Source organism: Helobdella robusta (genome assembly GCF_000326865.2).
Source record: "Helobdella robusta unplaced genomic scaffold HELROscaffold_7, whole genome shotgun sequence".
NCBI lineage: Eukaryota > Metazoa > Annelida > Clitellata > Rhynchobdellida > Glossiphoniidae > Helobdella > Helobdella robusta.
This window is the reverse complement of record NW_008705398.1, coordinates 4,647,811-4,667,589: the sequence shown is the minus strand read 5'-3', so window position 1 is coordinate 4,667,589 and position 19,779 is coordinate 4,647,811. Positions and strand designations below refer to the sequence as shown.

The 19,779-nt window shown below is 30.4% G+C and overlaps 3 protein-coding genes across 3 annotated transcripts; all 3 read left to right on the top strand.

Moving 5' to 3' along the window:
• Positions 1-4,047: 4,047 nt before the first annotated feature.
• Positions 4,048-4,947, top strand: HELRODRAFT_69428 (hypothetical protein; the record flags this gene model as incomplete). The annotated part of the gene is made up of 4 exons (XM_009030580.1): positions 4,048-4,150; positions 4,229-4,335; positions 4,427-4,631; positions 4,784-4,947. Coding segments are annotated over 4 exons (579 nt in total), but the record flags the coding sequence as incomplete, so codon positions are not given.
• A 3,937-nt stretch (positions 4,948-8,884) lies between these two features.
• HELRODRAFT_189644 (hypothetical protein) lies at positions 8,885-10,726 on the top strand. The gene is made up of 6 exons (XM_009031003.1): positions 8,885-9,017; positions 9,120-9,228; positions 9,342-9,443; positions 9,915-10,021; positions 10,119-10,323; positions 10,461-10,726. The coding sequence occupies exons 1-6, from the start codon at positions 8,910-8,912 to the stop codon at positions 10,622-10,624; spliced, it is 795 nt and encodes a 264-aa protein (XP_009029251.1). The 5' UTR covers positions 8,885-8,909; the 3' UTR covers positions 10,625-10,726.
• A 5,724-nt stretch (positions 10,727-16,450) lies between these two features.
• HELRODRAFT_108214 (hypothetical protein) lies at positions 16,451-17,984 on the top strand. Its single transcript, XM_009031002.1, has 6 exons — positions 16,451-16,594; positions 16,697-16,805; positions 16,919-17,020; positions 17,166-17,272; positions 17,365-17,569; positions 17,722-17,984. The coding sequence occupies exons 1-6, from the start codon at positions 16,487-16,489 to the stop codon at positions 17,883-17,885; spliced, it is 795 nt and encodes a 264-aa protein (XP_009029250.1). The 5' UTR covers positions 16,451-16,486; the 3' UTR covers positions 17,886-17,984.
• The last annotated feature ends 1,795 nt before the right edge of the window (positions 17,985-19,779 follow it).

The following is a 19,779-nucleotide window of genomic DNA, read 5'->3' as shown; positions in this document are numbered from 1 at the left end:
TATTTATTAACATTGTTATCTCGGTTGCACGGAGCATTTTTTGTTCTTCAACATTTTTTCCAGCATTGTTTTTCAACATAGTCTCAAACAATCTCATTTTGTTTCAACAAAAACATTTTTCTGAGTTCATTCTATTTATTTTTTATTGTTTATTTCACCGATTTAATTTAAAATGATGTACGATTGAAGTTGTTTTTAAAAATTTTTATTATGTGCTTTCCAAAATTAATTTTTGAGTTTTTTCAAATAAATAATTTAAAAAAATGTTTATTTATTTTCAAAAAATTTATTTAATTTGTTTTGTTGGCTGTAAATTTGAATTAAAAATGTTCACAGAAATCTCTTCAGTCCAAGTTGATGTATGTATGTTTCAATGTTTCTTGTTTCTGAGAATTCTTTATAAAGATTCTCTTGAAGATTAAAAATTTTTGACTAAACATTTCCACTAAAAATAAATTTAAAATGAATTATATTTTTATAGTTAAGACGCAAATAAACTAAAAATAGGAATAAAAGAGTTATATAATGTTTTCAATCTTCCAATTTACCTTGTACACGCATAAGCGGATGTTTAACGAGCTGAATAATAAATAAACATTGATAAAATAATCCAGCGAAGCATCTTTGAAAACATCAAGGTATCTACTTAAACTACAGTTAACATCAAAATTTGTGATTATTTGCTCCCAGTTGAAATTAGATGGAATGTTTTTAATTTTACAAACATTATAATTTTTTAAATTATTTTTAGATGAAGATAAATTTTTAGAAGCTTCATTACAAGTTTTCATCAAACAAAAAATTAGAAAATGTTCAGATAAATCAGAAATCTCTACACCACAGTAATGAAAAATATTGCTATATGTTAAAACGTTATCAATAATAATTGTTGAAGAACAAGTTTTATTTCTGGTAGATAAATTATTAAAAGGCATGAGTTTGTAATGTGAATACAACATTTCAATAATCAGTTTATTTTTTGAATCAGTTCCAAAATCTAAACTTTAAGTCAGTTTATTCATTATATCTATGGTGATGTTGCTGGTTTTTAATTGATATTCCGTCATCTTGCTCATTAACAAAATTTGTTTATTAATTCCTGGCATTCTGCATCCATCTTGCAACACATTACAGGTTATACAAGATTTTAAGATTTGTTTAATTCTTATGTTCAAGAAATCTTACTTTCTCAATGATCAACATTCGGTGGGGCTAACAGCTTTACTTCGAACAAACTCAAATTCCTTAGAACCTTAGTCAGCGTAAAAGATTTTGGTTCAGCATTATAGTTGGTCTTCTATTTGCGGAACAACCTTAAAGTTTTGATGTTGACTAATAAATATATTACATTTAAATACATTCTAAAAAAATATATGTGTATATAATAAAAGCAATTAATTTATATATATTAAATTTACCTAGCATCAAAATCATCTAATTTCTCTTGTAATTCATCATTAAATAATTTTTGATTTTTTAACTCTTCTAATGCAACTTCATACTTCTACATCGGCCTTGATTGTTTTCTTGTTGAACTGCATGGGAATGTAATTTGCGTTAAGGCAGGAACGATGACTCTTCAAAAATCAAAAAGCATCATAATTCTTCGTTATTAAAGGGTATTTAGCATATTATGATGCTCCATAAAGCTATCGGAATCCATCGATGATACACCGCTCCTTGTTCCTAATATTAAAAACATTTATTTTAATGATGTTGTGCTGATGATGATGAACTCAAAAAACAGGTTATCAAACATTTTTTATTTCAAAAAATAAAAAAAACACTTCCAACGAATTTACCTCAAGTTTGGATTTTTGGACGAAGTTTGAATTGAAGAAATGAAATAAAAATTAAAACATTCAATATTATCCTTAAATGATTTTTATAACAGCAAACGAACAATGCTAGCTAGATCAATGAGCTCTAAATGTTAAGACACACAAACTGTTTCTGTACTGTTTGTGTACTGCTTCGTTTTTATTCACACCCCGCACTTACTTTTCATAACAGTTGAACGCTTCATTGTAAGACCTATGCCAACAATTTCAATTTTTCCGACAACATTATTATTTGAATTCGACAATAACATTTGTTAACAATTCATTAGACCAATAGACGAATCTACAAGATGTACCAAATTCACTTACTGATGATTTTTATAAGTGTATAATTCATTGAAGAATGTAACGATTTGGCCTGAGTGGTAAACCTTATAATAATATATTAGATAAACAAAACGACAAAACACCATGCGTTAATACACTCGTGATGTTTTGATAGGTTATATTTGGTAGCACTTTTTAAAATGCCACCATGATATGGCATCAAAAATAAAAACTAAAACTTATTGATTTAGGAAAGAATTTGAAAATATTAACTTCAATAAACCAGGCAACAATTTTAATATAATTAAAAAATTTGGGTCTATTTTAAATCTGTTCATCTGTTTTAACCAGATATGAAAGGCTAACTTGCCTGGGTTACCATCAACTATATTGGATTTTATAAATGTCTTATATTTTTTTATATCAAGTGGCATTTTTTCAATGATATTTGTTTGGAAAGTTATTTATTTTAGTTATTAATTAATTTATGCTATTGTTTAAGATTTTCTTTTCTTTTCGCAGCTGACAGTTATTGTTGACTTTTATTACTCTTTCAGCTCATTCAGCCTGCTCTGACATTTCAACAAATGATTCAAAAAAAGCTTTAATTCTAGTTTATTTTATTTGTTTGTACATTTCCGTTTTATTCGTTCGGTTGTTTGTTCGTTGGTTCGGTCGTTTGTTCGGTCGTTGGTTCGTTCGTTTGTTTGTTTCGCAATAACATAATGTTCAAACAATCAGTTTTTTAAAGCAGACTACAACGAAGAAAAATAAAAGATCACAAACAGGTTTCAACAAAAGTTACGATAGAATAACACAAACTCATGGCTAACCAAATGTAAGAAAATCTTTCGCCAAATTATTTTGCAGAAAATGAAGACTGAAAAAGTTTCGATTTTCGATCAACTTTATAATTTAAAAAATGAATGTAAGTAAATTATTTATATTATTAATTAAAATATTCCTAAGTTAGTATACAAACTACATAAAGTCAACTGTTATAATTATCGATAAAGGATTTGACGATTAATTTAGGCTCACCTGATTATTAAACAAAAGTTTGTCCGATAAGTTTTTATTGGTTAATGAGAAACTGTAAAAAGCCCATTCAAAGTTTAATTTGATCTTGCGATTGAAAGATTTATTGAAAATAAAGAAACATTGTTCAAACAATTGAGCATTTTTGAACAAAAACATATATTTTATCGTGAAATGAATGTCACACTTAGAAAGTAAAACGTGAACTCAAACAATCAATTAGAAACAACTGATTCGTTTCGAACAATTAAAAAGTTCTATTCGGCAGTCACCTGACGAGCATATGTTTGATTGTTGAATAAAATTCACCAGTGTGTACTATCTCGATATAGTAGAACTATGTTATAGAAACTCTTATTACTTTTGAATGAACGATTTTCCTATAAATATTCGGCAAGTTTTTCAGTAGCACAAAGTTTGAAAACAAATTTCAAATATTTATCTGAATTTGAATTTATAAAACCGCAAGAATGAGCTCAGCAACTGTGCTTTTGTTCAGTTTGATGTGCTCTGCGATGGTCGGTTGCCTCGTTGAAGCCACACCACTGCCTCCCGAAGAACTTCAAGATGGAGCTCTGGTTGGGTTTCAAAATTTAATCCTTATACATCATTTTGATTTTTTTGTCATCAAATGTTAGTGAATCAGTTTGCTAACATTTTGTTAAATTTCCGAATTATAGAATTACTTGAAAAGATTTGGCTACCTGAAGGAAGGAAATGAGCACGATCAGGTAAGCCTTGAAGATTCCATCAGAGCAATGCAAACTTTTGCAGGCTTGAATGAAACTGGTTAGCTGGTTCATATTTACTTTGTTCAATTTATGCAGGAAATGTTTATAACTACAAAATACACTTCAAATTAATTTTCTATTCAAAACATTTTATTGAAACCTCACACAAAGGCGTTCTTGACAAAGCAACACTTGCAATGATGGAGACTCCGAGATGTTCCATGCCTGACATGGACTCAAGCGAAGGCAGAGCAAAACGATTCGCTATTGTTTGTAAGTTTTGTTTAGTTGTATATAAAACAACATAATGAATATATATATATATATATATATATTCATATAAAATTTAAGCCAAATGGAGAAAATATGTTTTGGACTACAAAATATTTAACTACCCAACAAATGTTTTGGACTTGGTTCCAGAGGATATAGACCAAATCATTGCCCAGGCATGGAGGGTGAGTGTTACAAATCTTATTTATAAATTAATTTTAATTACTATCTAATTTTTGACTAAACAAAGCAATGACTGTAATCACCACTACACAGATTTGGTCTGACAAAGCAAAGAAACTTTCGTTTCCTATTTCAAGCTCCCAAACTCCCACCATAAGCATTCGATTTGTGGGAGGAGATCACGGCGACAAATATCCATTTGATGGACCAGGCAAAATTTTGGCTCATGCTTTCTATCCACAAAACGGTAATGCCCATTTCGATGATTCAGAAACTTGGAGTGACGGACAAGAAAATGGTTATTAATTTTCACTTACTATTAATTTTAATTATTTCAATTTTAACTTTTCGGTCCAACAAATCGAAAATTTAACAAACTCTAACATGGATATGCTCGTAATCACAAATTTGTTTAGCAATTGATAGTAACAAACACTTTTCAATTCTTAGGAAAAAATTTGGCCTGGGTAGCCTCCCATGAATTTGGTCATGCTCTCGGCTTAGGACACTCCACTGTTTCGACAGCCCTGATGTACCCATACTACACTGGCTACAAAGAAATTGTTCTCGACAATGATGACATCAATGGAATTCTGAGCATTTATCCCAACTGAAATGAACCTGGAGATAGAATTATTTAAATGTGAACATTGTTTGATTATTATTTTAAACTCCTATTATCTTTTTGTTAAATAAATATTTTTTCTGCATTTTAATATTTGTCGGTTTCAAATCAAACACTTAATAAATATAACTACTGATAAATTTGAAGGCGAACAATTTACAAACGAATTTATTCGTATTTTTCGTTTCAAAGTTTTTAAATGTTAATTGGAAAGTACGTTTATATATAATTGATCAGCATAATTTTGTTATCACATTTAAAAAATCAGTAAATCTTAGGACTGAATAAATGTTAATATAATAAACGAAATTCAATTCACTAAGATTATATTTTTTTTTGAATTACGTTAAATATAAGTGAATAATTTTTGTTAAGCAGTTTGCAATGTTGAAATTACTTCAAATTCTTTTGTTAACTGGGTCACAATGATTGTGCTACGAAACGGACAGTGGCGTAGCGACTAAAAAATTCAACTTGGACAAATTTCTTGTTAGCGCCCCTGGACCAAAAAAATTAAATTTCTAATTGAATCAATCCAAAACTAAGTTATATATGTTCAATTATTTTAAACTGTGACAAACATGTTAATAATAAAAAAGTAAATTATACAAATACATTAACTCTGATCATATAAATGTCAAAAATTTGTAACAAAAAATCATGTTTAAAAACAATAAAAGAAATATATTTCTTTTTATTTAAAAAGTGAAATTTAAAAAAATGGTGATAAATTTCATTAGATGTTAACTTTTCTGGCATTTGCTGAAGCAAACTCGTTGATTATCTCATCAAAGTTTGACTCAGTGTAGCTCTTAAGCAATTTAGTTTTTATTTTAAATTACTGAATGATCGCTCACAAGTAGCAGTGGATACACTTATAGTAAATAAAATTTGAAGAGCAACTCGTAAATTAGGAAAAAAGCTTTGGTCTCCGTATTCGATAAGATATTTAAGAAGATCATCTGATGTTGAAATTTTTGTTTTACGTGTAAATAGTAGCATTCAGATATTTCGAGATATAATTCAGTACATTCAATATATGAATTGTAAAATTCCGCTAAATGCAAACATTTTATTTTCAAATTAGCATTTTCTTTATTATATAAATTTTTCAAACCAAGAATGAACCCGAATTTTCGATCAGCTTCATTTAGTCGTGCAAACCTGAAAAATTGATGATCGAAAATCGTTCAAACACTTATAAGATAAAGCATGTTATTAAAAAAATTGCCTTTTAAGATAAAATAAATTTATTTAGGCGCATAGATTAGATACAAAAGACCACTAATTTATATTTATTTCCAAATCGAGTATTCACAAACTAAGGTATATTTTAGCTAAATTGATTACTTTGACCAAAATATAATATTTTGTTTATGTTTGTAAATGATTTTAATAATTTTTGATTAGATAATATTTTTTATAGAAAAACTTCAAAAGGTGCCCCTCTGATGGCGCCCCGGGCAACTGCAAAGGCTGTTCCCTCGCTTCGCTACTGGAAGACACGTGATATCAGTCATACAAAGTACAATGTCGACATTTCAAATCATCTGTGCAATTGGAAAAAGTTAATGTAATAAAAATGAATGTAAAAACAAGATATTTGAAAAAAGTTGTTTGTTTTAAATGAATAATTAGAAAACAACAAATGAAATTTAATATGCCTAATCTTTTATAATGTTAATTTGAAAAATGATAGAGCCAAATTTATTGAAAAGTTTAAGTTGATCGAATTGAAACAGAACTTCCATTTGACATACAGATTGAAGGTTAGAAAAAATACGTACATGTACATTTTGATTTTATGAACCTTCTAAAGGTAATATATTTTTGTAACGTGTGCTTATTGAAGTTCCGATGAGAATACTATTTTCGATGTAAGGCCTCCCCCCTACACACAGCCCTGGATTATTTCGGCAGCACATTCGAATGATTCAACGTGAGTAAAAAATTTTAATTTTGCTAAAAGTCATGTGTTGAAAGTGGCGGTAAAAACCGTACAATTGAATTTTACTTGCGCAAATTTAAATAAACTTGTTAGGTTGACACGATAGTATAATCACCAAATTCAGAAAAGAACGAAAAATTTTTCTGAAATGGTAGTTGATAATAAATAAAAGTTTCACGGCTCTTGAGATTTAACTTCACCGACAGTTTATGCATTTAATAGTTTTTTTGTTATTTAAAAAAAAATAAACATAGCCATCTTGAGAAGAGAGCAGGTGTTTAATGAATGGCAGTGAAACTACAGAAGAATGTAAGTTCCACCAAATGGTGCTTATTTAGTTTAAAATTGAGACATCATACCACTATACCATTGTGGAAAGATTAAACTTTCATTAATTGACGACTTGATACTAGAAACAAATAGCCTAAATAAAAAAAAAGACAAACTAGTGATGAGAAACGTTGTCAATAATATCATTGCTTTTAAAAAGTTAATCATAGTTTGACATGGAGATATAATTAAATATAATTTATATTATATATATTTAAATATAAATTTAATATAAACAAATAAATAAAATATAAATCAATATATAATATATTCATGTACGTACATTGTTTATGTGTTAAAATTTTATAGTTAATTTTGTGTTGCGGGCATAGGGACATTTTGTATTCGCCCATGTTTTTTCATAATAATAATATAATTTATAATACAAAAAATAAAGAATACATGCTAATTTAATCAGTGCTGAATAAATTAAAAAACAGCAAACTGCATACAACAAAAACTCTGAGGCAGCTATAACGCGTGAATGGTAAAACAATAAGAACAACTTCGGGCTCAATGTAAGAAAAATAATTACCCTGTCATGATCTAATGAATCCGACGTAACTGCTGGTTTATGTACCACAAAAGATTTTCGCACCAAAAAAATTTTCCTTTTGATTTTCATGAGGCCGAGAATTCTAAAACTCAAAAATAAAAGTCTTAGCCCAATGCAAACACTAACAAAATGCAGCGCAAAAAATCAGAAGCATAAACAAAGAATATTAAAATATGGTCGCTGACCTAATGGTAAGCACGCAATAGACATCTCTAAATAATATAATGCTAATCTTTCTCTCTCTCTCTCTTTCTTCCTTTCATAATCTCTTGATTTTCTCTTCCTTAATCTATCGACTTTCTACCCTTCTAAATTGATTTAACATGTCGAATTTAAGTAAGAAAAAATAATTATGAGTTTGAAAGCCTCAGTGAGCAATGGAAGGAAATTTACTATCTCATTAAAAATAGGCAAATTAATTCAAGCAATTTTTGATTATTTACATTCGTCCGTGCCACTGTTAGTTTTTAATAGCGATAAACGCAAATTTGCTCACAAAGATAATTTTACTTTGTTGCAAATTAAACATTTTTATCTTATTTTACCAAATCTACATTAATAATTAAACATTTTATCTGGTAATATTCGGTGTCAAATATTAACGAAAATATTTATTTATTATTGTATCCAATCAGCCTTTTAAACAACTTGTCCCAAATAGAACACTTTATTTTAGATTTTGTTTAGCAATCAAGTTTAACAACAAACGATCGAAACTATGACGGTGAAGAAACTTACAAGACACTTTCAAAACAATTGACACGCCATCAGAACAATTAAGACACATCTACAAACGACGAGTTTGAACATATTTATAAAGATTGAGCATCTTTTATGAAAAACGTGGACTAAAAAATCCAAAATTAAAATCAATTGAGTCGTTTCGAACTATAAAGAAAATTCCATTCGGCTCTCACCTGACGAGCATCTGTTTGATTGCTGAATAAAATTCAACGGTGTGTTCTATCATGCCTATAGCAGAACTATGTTATAAAAATTCCTATACCTTTTGCCCAAACGAATTCCCTATAAATATTCGGCGAGTTTTTCAGTAGCAACTAAGTTTGAAAACAAATTTCAAATATTTATCTGAATTTGAATTTATAAAACCGCAAGAATGAGCTCAGCAACTGTGCTTTTGTTCAGTTTGATGTGCTCTGCGATGGTCGGTTGCCTCGTTGAAGCCACACCACTGCCTCCCGAAGAACTTCAAGATGGAGCTCTGGTTGGGTTTCAAAATTTAATCCTTATACATCATTTTGATTTTTTTGTCATCAAATGTTAGTGAATCAGTTTGCTAACATTTTGTTAAATTTCCGAATTATAGAATTACTTGAAAAGATTTGGCTACCTGAAGGAAGGAAATGAGCACGATCAGGTAAGCCTTGAAGATTCCATCAGAGCAATGCAAACTTTTGCAGGCTTGAATGAAACTGGTTAGCTGGTTCAGATTTACTTTGTTCAATTTATGCAGGAAATGTTTATAACTACAAAATACACTTCAAATTAATTTTCTATTTAAAACATTTTATTGAAACCTCACACAAAGGCGTTCTTGACAAAGCAACACTTGCAATGATGGAGACTCCGAGATGTTCCATGCCTGACATGGACTCAAGCGAAGGCAGAGCAAAACGATTCGCTATTGTTTGTAAGTTTAGCAGCATATAAAAAAACCCTATATATTTATTTATTAATATTTAACGATATTTGCATCAAAGAAAACCTCGTTCCAAAATATATATATATATATATATATGTAAAAATTTACTTTTCTCAAATATTGTTATATGTTATATTCTATATATATATATATATATATATACATATATATATATAGTCTCGTGAGAGACAAAACGAACGTCTGGTTTATGGCAAGTGATGGTTTACCAACGTTACCTCTTGCGACTAAATGGGTCCTTAAATTTTGTAACAACGCGTTTTTAACTATTGGTCGCGACACCTTAATTTGCGTTTCTTAGTTACAATAAATGAGTTGAGTCATTTTAAGTCTTATTCGGCTGTCTACTGACGAATCTCGTGAAAGACAAAACGTACGTCTGGCCTATGGCGGTTTAAAAAAAATACATTTAAATATAATTCACAAAAAAATTTATTTAAGCCAAATGGAAGAAATTTGTTTTGGACTACAAAATATTTAGCTACCCGTCAAAAGTCTTGAACTTGGTTCCAAAAGATATAGACCGAATAATTGCTCTGGCATGGAGGGTGAGTTTTATAAATCTTTTTTTTAAGTGAACTTTGATTGCAACTTAAATTTTGATTGAAAAATATCATTTAATATGACGTAACCTTCATCACACAGATTTGGTCTGACAAGGCAAAGAAACTTTCATTTCCTAGTTCAAGCTCCCAAACTCCCACCATAAGCATTCGATTTGTGGGAGGAGATCACGGCGACAATTATCCATTTGATGGACCAGGCAAAGTTTTGGCTCATGCGTTTTATCCACAAAACGGTAATGTCCATTTTGATGATTCAGAAACTTGGAGTGACGGACAAAAAAATGGTTATTAATTTTCACTTACTATTAATTTTAATTTTTCGGTCCACCAAATCGAAAATTTAACAAACTCTAACATGGATATGCTCGTAATCACAAATTTGTTTAGCAATTGATAGTAACAAACACTTTACAATTCTTAGGAAAAAATTTAGCCTGGGTAGCCTCCCATGAATTTGGTCATGCTCTCGGCTTAGGACACTCCACTGTTTCGACAGCCCTGATGTACCCATACTACACTGGCTACAAAAAAATTGTTCTCGACAATGATGACATCAATGGAATTCTGAGCATCTATCCAAACTGAAATGAACCTGGAGATAGAATTATTTAAATGTTGAACATTTTTTGATTATTATTTTAAACTCCTATTATCTTTTTGTTGAATAAATATGTTTTCTGCATTTTAATATTTTTCTGTTTCAAATCAAACACTTAATAAATATAACTACTGATAAATTTGAAGGCGAACAATCAACAAACGAATTTATTCGTATTTTTCGTTTCAAATGTTGTTAAATGTTAATTATAAAATACGTTTTTATATAATTGGTTTGTATAATTTTGTGTAGCACATTTTAAAAAATCAGTTAATCTCAGCACGGCCTTTATTAGGCATAGGCTTCTAGGCAGTCGCCTAAGGCCTCCGATTTTAAGGGGCCTCGCAATGCAGATTAAAACAACTTTAGAAATCCTACTGTGATGAAAAATTTTATATACCTAACTGTTTTATTTTTAATTAATCGCAGTATTATGCAGCAAGAATTTATTATAAAACAAACGTATTCAGGTTGAAATTTTTTTTAAATGTATTTTTTTTTTTGTGAACATTTTTTTAAAAATGTCACTTGGGGTCACCAAATTTTTTTCCTAGGGCCTCCTACTACCTAAGACCGGCCGTGAATTTCAGGACTAATTAAATGTTAATATAATAAACAAAATTAAATCACTGAAATTACATTTTTCTTTTTTGAATTACGTTAGATATAAGTGAATAGTTTTAGTTAAGCAGTTCGAATGTTGAAATTACTTTATTCTTCTGTTAACTGGGTCACAATGATTGTACTACGGAGGGGAAAACATGCGAGCTCAATCATACCAAGTACAATGCAACATTTCAAATGTTAGATTAAAACTCTCTACAAAATTTATTATGATGTTTCTGGTTTGTTGTAAATGAATAATTAGAAAACAACATATGAAATTTAATATTAATTTAAAAAATGATGTCGCCGAATATAATTGAAAAGTTCAAATTGATCGAATTGAATCAGAACTTCCGTTTGACATACAGATTGGAGGTTAGAAAAAATACGTACATGTATTATTTATTTACCTTCTGACAGTATATGTTTTTGTAACGAGTGCCTATTGAAGTTCCAATGAGAAAATTTCTCTCGATGTAAAACTGCCACTGTATACAGAATATTGTGGGCAGTACTGCGTGAAGTATAAGTTAATGAAGGTCGATATAAGCCATGTTAGCTTTACTACTTTAAATTGAACTAATTTTTTACTATATTTTGGTAACAACACAATCAAGAAACCTGTTTACGGCGACAGCGATAAAACGTGAAAGGCTAAGCAACTGTGGGCACCAAAGAATAAATAACACGATAAAGCGGATTTGAAAAAATTTTGAGTTTTCTATATTTTTGGTAGCAAAAAATAAATTAAACTTTTTAATTTAAATTTCTCAGTTTTTAAATTTACCATTTACAGTAAATAAAATTAGTATCTTAAATTAAATCATTTAAATCAGCCAAGTGTGCACTATCTTACAAAACCGTTTAATCAAAATGTCAATATTCGAATAAAAAAATATAAAGTTGATAACTGTGGATCTCAAATCTGGCTCCCAAAAAAACACAAAACCTAAAAATTTGTCTCATTTGAGTATTGGTTTATTCAGCCCTGGTTTATTTTGTCAGCACATTCGAATGATTCAGCGTGAGTAATATATTTAAATTTTGCAAAAATTCTTGTGTTGAATGGGGCGGTTAAATTCATAATATTAAATTTTATTTGGGCAACATCTTAATCGACTTGCAGAGCAGGTTGACACGATAAAATAGTCATCATATGAATTAGTTAAATTAATCGTTTCAATTTTAATTATATTTTTGGAATCTAAAATTTGATAACCGAGCTGAAACTTTTGTCTCAGTAGGTAGATGGTAGTTGATAATAAATAAAAGTTTTGCGACTCTTGAAATTTAACTTCACCGACAGTTTATGCATCTAATTTTTTTTTTGTTATTTTAAAAGAAAATAAACAAAACCATCTTGAGAAGATTTTTATTGAATGACAGTGAAACAACAGAAGAATGTAAATTCCACCAAATGGTGCTTATTTAGTTTAAAATTGAGACATCATACCACTATACCATTGTGGAAAGATTAAACTTTCATTAATTGACGACTTGATACGAGAAACAAATAGCCTAAATAAAAAAAGACAAACTAGTGATGAGAAACGTTGTCAATAATACCATTGGTTTTAAAAAGTTAATCATAGTTTGACAAAAAGATTGAATGAAATTAAATACAAGTTATATTACTAAAAATGAAGAATACATGCTAATTCAATCAGTGCTGAATAAATTGAAAAACATCAAACTACATACAAAAAAAACTCTGAGGCAGCTATAACGCGTGAATGGTAGAACAATAAGAACAACTTCGGGCTCAATGTAAGAAAAATAATTACCCTGTCATGATCTAATGAATCCGACGTAACTGCTGGTTTATGTACCTACGGCACACAAAAAATTTTCGCACCAAAAAATTTTTCTTTTGATTTTCATAAGGCCGAGAATTCTAAAACTCAAAAATAAGTCTTAGCCTAATGCAAACACTAACAAAAAATGCATCGTAATAAATCAGACACATAAACAAAGAATATTAAAAGAATGGTCGCTGACCTAATGTTAAGCACGCATTAGACATTTCTAAATAATATAATGCTAATTTTTCTCTCTCTCTCTCTCTCACTTTCTTTCTTTCTCTCTCTCTCTCTTTCTTAATCTTTTGATTTTTTCTTCCGACTTTCTAGCCTTTTAAATTGATTTAACGTGTCAAATTTAAGTAAGAAGCAATAATTCCAAAGCAGTGAGCATTGGAAGGAAATTTACTATCTCAATAAAATAGGCAAATTAATTCAAGCGGTTTTTGATTATTTACATTCTTCTATGCCACTGTCAGTTTTTTATAGCGATAAACGCAAATTTGCTCACAAAGTTAATTTTACTTTGTTGCAATTAAACATTAGTTCCAAAATGGCATCAATTAAGCACACCATATTCTTTAGGTTTCAAACCAGATCTTCAGGCATTAACAAATCAACAACCAGAAACGCGACATATCATTGCATCTTATTTATTATTATTATTATTCGAAAATTTGTATAGCGCTAATTACAAACAAAATGTTTCTCAAAAGCACTGTCTAAAAAAAACAATTGAATTGCTACGATAAACTAAATCTTATAATGAAAACAAAAATGATTTCAATAATTTCTTGAACAGTTTTTCTGTCAGTTCGGGCTGTCTTAGATAATTTGGTAGACTATTCCAAACGGCTGGTCCAAATACTGAGAAACTTCTCTCAGCCATTTTCAAGTTGGTTTGGGGCACACATAACAAGTTGCTATCATCAGACCTTAAGCAGACAGTTTTAAAAGACAGTTGTTTCGGTGCATGCATTTCTTTCAAATAAACTGGCGCCATTCCCTTCATACATTTGAACATGATTGTTGATATTTTGAACAAAATTCTTTTTTTGACTACCAACCAGTGCAGTTCTTTGAATATCGGAGTAACATGGTCAAACTTTTTTGCACCAACCACGATCTTAGCTGCCCGATTCTGAGTTGACTGAAGCACAGATAACGATTTTTCATGCAAACCATAAAATAGGCTGTTGCAGTAATCAAGTCTAGAATGAATAAACGAATGCACTAAACTTTGAATAGCATCTTTGGTTAAGCTTTTGCGAATTATTTTTAATTTTCGCAGTTGTAGGGTTGCAGTACCAGATAAAAACTTGATATGTTCAGTCATTGCCAGTCTAGAATCAAAAATGACACCCAAGTTTGTAGCTTTGGGAATGAAGTTTATATTTGAGCCCTCAATGATAACTGAATTAATTTTAATTCTAGACAGCTGTTGCCAAGTTCCAACCAGAGGAATTTGCGTCTTACTTTGATTGAGCTTAAGACGATTATTTGCCATCTATTTCTCGATCTCGACCAAACATTTAACAAAACGATCAACTGCATGATGAAAGTTGCTAAAGGATTCTGTGGCAAAAAGCTGAATATCACCTGCAAATGCATGACACTCCAAACCATGTAATCCGATCGCTTCAATAATTTCAGTGGTGTAAAGAATAAACAAGATCGGTCCGAGAACCGAGCCCTGTGGAACACCAAATCTTATCGTTTGAACCGAAGAGGTCTTATTCTTGTAGATTAACTGCTGAGTTCTGTTTGTTAAGTACGGCCGAAACCATTGTTCGACAGAGCCAGTTATTCCAAATCTATGACTAAGACGTTTTAGAAGAATGCAATGGTCGACACAGTCAAATGCCGAACTCATATCTAAGAATCCAAGAAGAGTTGGTTTACTGTTGTTTATATTTTCATGCAACTTAGATAACACATGCAACAAAGCAGTTTCGGTAGAATGATGTCTTCTATAACCTAACTGATATACCGGTAACAAATTGTTTTTATCTAAGTGTTTCATAAGCTCCTTAGAAACTAATCTTTCAATTAATTTTGACAAAAACGACAGATTTGAAACCGGTCTATAATTATTAAGATCAGAATTGTCTAATTTTTCTTTTTCAAAAGAGGAAAAGTTGTAGCATGCTTTGACATAGCCGGAAACTCACCAGTACGTAAACATAAGTTTATAAAATCAGTCAAATATTTTGAAAACAATCCTACATATTTTTTGAAAAAGTGTGAAGGAACACAATCTAGTGAACATGTTTTAGATGGAGAGTTCAAAACTGCTTCAACAATTTCGCTTTCGTCATAAACAGGAAAAACTGAAAACAAGTTGCTGCAGCAGACGCCAAGTGAATGATTAAACTTCTCATCATACACCATCGATTCTCGTACATTTTTAATTTTGTCATAAAAGAATGTAGCAAAATCGTTAGCTTCAAAATTGGTAGATGAATTTGAAGTTTTTTTCTTTGCACAACAGTTTATTTACCACAGTCCAAATTTTTTTAGGATTTTTGTTATTTTCAAAAATTATATTTTTCCAAAACTATTTTTTTGTGGGTGAATAAAATATTTTTTGATCGCAAAGCATTTTTCCACACCTCCCTATCATGATGATTTAAAGTCTTTCTGTACTTTCTTTCCATTTTTCTACGGTATGCCTTGGACATTGAACAATCTCCATCAAACCACGGCGTCAACGAATCATCTCGACTTTCAATTCAACCACATGTTCTGGAGCTATTTAGTGATGGATGATGTCATCTCATAATCGTAGTTTTAAAAACATGATTTCAAATATTACAAACATAAATTAGAGCAATGTTATTATGCAAATTAAAACATTTTCATCTTATTTTACCAAATCTACATTATTCATCAAATATTTTATCCGGAAAAATTTGGATTTAAATGTTAACGAACACATTTACTTATTATTGTTTCCAATCAGCCTTTTAAACAACTTGTCCCAAATAGAACACTTTATTTTTGATTTTGTTTAGCAATCAAGTTTAACAACAAACGATCGAAACTATGACGGTGAAGAAACTTACAAGACACTTTCAAAACAATTGACACGCCATCAGAACAATTAAGACACATCTACAAACGACGAGTTTGAACATATTTATAAAGATTGAGCATCTTTTATGAAAAACGTGGACTAAAAAATCCAAAATTAAAATCAATTGAGTCGTTTCGAACTATAAAGAAAATTCCATTCGGCTCTCACCTGACGAGCATCTGTTTGATTGCTGAATAAAATTCAACGGTGTGTTCTATCATGCCTATAGCAGAACTATGTTATAAAAATTCCTATACCTTTTGCCCAAACGAATTCCCTATAAATATTCGGCGAGTTTTTCAGTAGCAACTAAGTTTGAAAACAAATTTCAAATATTTATCTGAATTTGAATTTATAAAACCGCAAGAATGAGCTCAGCAACTGTGCTTTTGTTCAGTTTGATGTGCTCTGCGATGGTCGGTTGCCTCGTTGAAGCCACACCACTGCCTCCCGAAGAACTTCAAGATGGAGCTCTGGTTGGGTTTCAAAATTTAATCCTTATACATCATTTTGATTTTTGTGTCATCAAATGTTAGTGAATCAGTTTGCTAACATTTTGTTAAATTTCCGAATTATAGAATTACTTGAAAAGATTTGGCTACCTGAAGGAAGGAAATGAGCACGATCAGGTAAGCCTTGAAGATTCCATCAGAGCAATGCAAACTTTTGCAGGCTTGAATGAAACTGGTTAGCTGGTTCAGATTTACTTTGTTCAATTTATGCAGGAAATGTTTATAACTACAAAATACACTTCAAATTAATTTTCTATTCAAAACATTTTATTGAAACCTCACACAAAGGCGTTCTTGACGAAGCAACACTTGCAATGATGGAGACTCCGAGATGTTCCATGCCTGACATGGACTCAAGCGAAGGCAGAGCAAAACGATTCGCTATTGTTTGTAAGTTTATTTTTATATATATATATATATATATATATATATAATTGTATATATATAAATAAATAAATAAATATATATATATATATATTTATTTATTTATCTATATATATACATTTAAATATAATTTACAAAAAATTTATTTAAGCCAAATGGAAAAAATTTATTTTGGACTACAAAATATTTAACTACCCAACAAATGTCTTGAACTTGGTTCCAAAAGATATAGACCGAATAATTGCTCTGGCATGGAGCGTGAGTTTTATCTAATTTTTAAGTTAACTTAGATTGCAACTTAGGTTTTTATTGCAAAAATCATCGAATATGACGTAACCTTCACTACACAGATTTGGTCTGACAAAGCAAAAAAACTTTCATTTCCTATTTCAAGCTCCCAAACTCCCACCATAAGCATTCGATTTGTGGGAGGAGATCACGGCGACAATTATCCATTTGATGGACCAGGCAAAGTTTTAGCTCATGCTTTCTATCCACAAAACGGTAATGCCCATTTTGATGATTCAGAAACTTGGAGTGACGGACAAAAAAATGGTTATTAATTTTCACTTACTATTAATTTTAATTATTTCAATTTTAACTTTTCGGTCCAACAAATCGAAAATTTAACAAACTCTAACATGGATATGCTCGTAATCACAAATTTGTTTAGCAATTGATAGTAACAAACACTTTTCAATTCTTAGGAAAAAATTTGGCCTGGGTAGCCTCCCATGAATTTGGTCATGCTCTCGGCTTAGGACACTCCACTGTTTCGACAGCCCTGATGTACCCATACTACACTGGCTACAAAGAAATTGTTCTCGACAATGATGACATCAATGGAATTCTGAGCATTTATCCTAACTGAAATGAATTTGGAGATAGAATTATTTTTGTTTTTAAAACATTGTTTGATTTAAATTAATTATAAAATGATAAGCTTTTGTTGAATAAATCCATCCAATGCTTGGTAATCTTTAGTAAATAATTTCACGAGAAAGCGAATGAATTGTAATAAGATTGACTTTTCAAAGGTTTGAAAAAAAGATGGACGAGTATGACCAGCTTGAATGTTATTATTTTGATGTTGAACTTTTATATTTAGGTTGAGTTAGGTTAGTTAAGTTATATTAGAAAAATGAGATTCAATCAATTCACCTTACGCAAAGCTGCGTCCATATGCTAGCGTCGAATCAAGTGAACGGGAAAGATTAGAAGCGATCCGACCCGTTACACCATAGCATGGACTGGACACTGCCATTTTATTGTAGGATGGCATTTTCATGACTCGATCTTAATGTGCTTCCCTCTGGCCTGCAAATATCAGATTATAAAGGATTTCTGCGCTAGAAAAACAGTTTTGATGTCAACACTCCTTACAGTCTGAAACCTGTGGCTTGCCATAGTTCAGCGTTGTATTGGTTTGGACGCGCTCAAATCGATCGATCAGCTTCAAGTTGTTCATTTGGCGTTTTATTGCAAACTAGAGTGACATAGTATCAATTGTTATAACAAAGACAATGATAATGATGAAGATGATGTGTTAATGATGGTGGTGATGATGACGATAATAATATAAAGCAATTATAATGATTTTCAGATACGAATGTTATTGATAATAAGATTAAGCAGTGATTTATTAGTTCATTGATTCATTAGTCATCATAGCAGGCATGCGTGTGTGCGCGTGTGCGCCTCAAATTTTTTACATGAATAAGAAATTTATTTTCAATTCTTATTATGCGCATTTACCGAAATAGCTATGAAATCGACATTAATAATAAAAATAACAATCACAAGAATAACAAATAAAAATAATATATATTATTGTTATTATTTATTTATGGAAAGCCGACTAGCTGAAAAACAATGATTGCGTGTAAGTAACGTTTTTACCACATACATGATTTTAATTAACGAGTCTTTCTGAGTCCTTCAGTTTGAACAAATTTACTTGATACACTTAAGACTTTGCAGGGAACTTTTTAAATCACCAGTGCAAATTAATATACATACACACAACGTATTTTACATACAATACATTGTAAAACAATACAATACATTTATTGTACGCCAAAGCGTCGATATTTGTACATACATGACATACAATTACAATACAAACATATGCATACAACTGTGTTGAATAATGATATAAACTTGTTTATATCCACATAATGATACAAATTCGTTTGTATCTACACTAACGAGAAGGCTTGTGATGTGTTTGAGAGAAAACTATAATTAATTAATCAATTAATTAATTAATTAATTAAATAGCTATTCACTTAAATGAAATGAGATTAAATGTTAGACTTCAGCAGAGACCAGCCTTCGATTCGAACCAGTACACTGCAGAATATTCACGAATGACGTGCATTATTACCACAATAGCCTAAGCAGTTTTTACATGTTGTACATGTTGTATAAACACAAAACACACACACACACAAACACACACACACACACACACATATACAACGTATTTGTATTTTACATACAATAAACAATTTTTATTGTTTATGAGTTTGTGTGAGTGTGTGTGTTTGTTTGTTTGTGTGTGTGTGTGTGTGTGTGTGTGTGTGTGTGTGTGTGTGTGTGTGGTGTAAATAATCTGTTAGCTATCGAAATTTTCTCTGTCAAAGGTTGATGACATACAAAGGTAAACAGTATTTACTAACAATATCTTATTCAATTCGAAATTATGTGTATGTGTGTCTTCCTATGCGCCTGTCTGTATCTCTCTTTCGTTCTCTCTCTCTCTT

Bases quoted from the DNA above. Each gene is read 5' to 3' on its own strand.
- HELRODRAFT_108214 (XM_009031002.1), top strand. From the start codon at position 16,487: ATGAGCTCAGCAACTGTGCTTTTGTTCAGTTTGATGTGCTCTGCGATG. The intron at 16,595-16,696 runs GTTGGGTTTCAA...TCCGAATTATAG, and splicing joins AACTTCAAGATGGAGCTCTG to AATTACTTGAAAAGATTTGG. The intron at 17,021-17,165 runs GTAAGTTTATTT...AATTTATTTAAG, and splicing joins AAAACGATTCGCTATTGTTT to CCAAATGGAAAAAATTTATT.
- HELRODRAFT_189644 (XM_009031003.1), top strand. From the start codon at position 8,910: ATGAGCTCAGCAACTGTGCTTTTGTTCAGTTTGATGTGCTCTGCGATG. The intron at 9,018-9,119 runs GTTGGGTTTCAA...TCCGAATTATAG, and splicing joins AACTTCAAGATGGAGCTCTG to AATTACTTGAAAAGATTTGG. The intron at 9,229-9,341 runs GTTAGCTGGTTC...CCTCACACAAAG, and splicing joins TGCAGGCTTGAATGAAACTG to GCGTTCTTGACAAAGCAACA.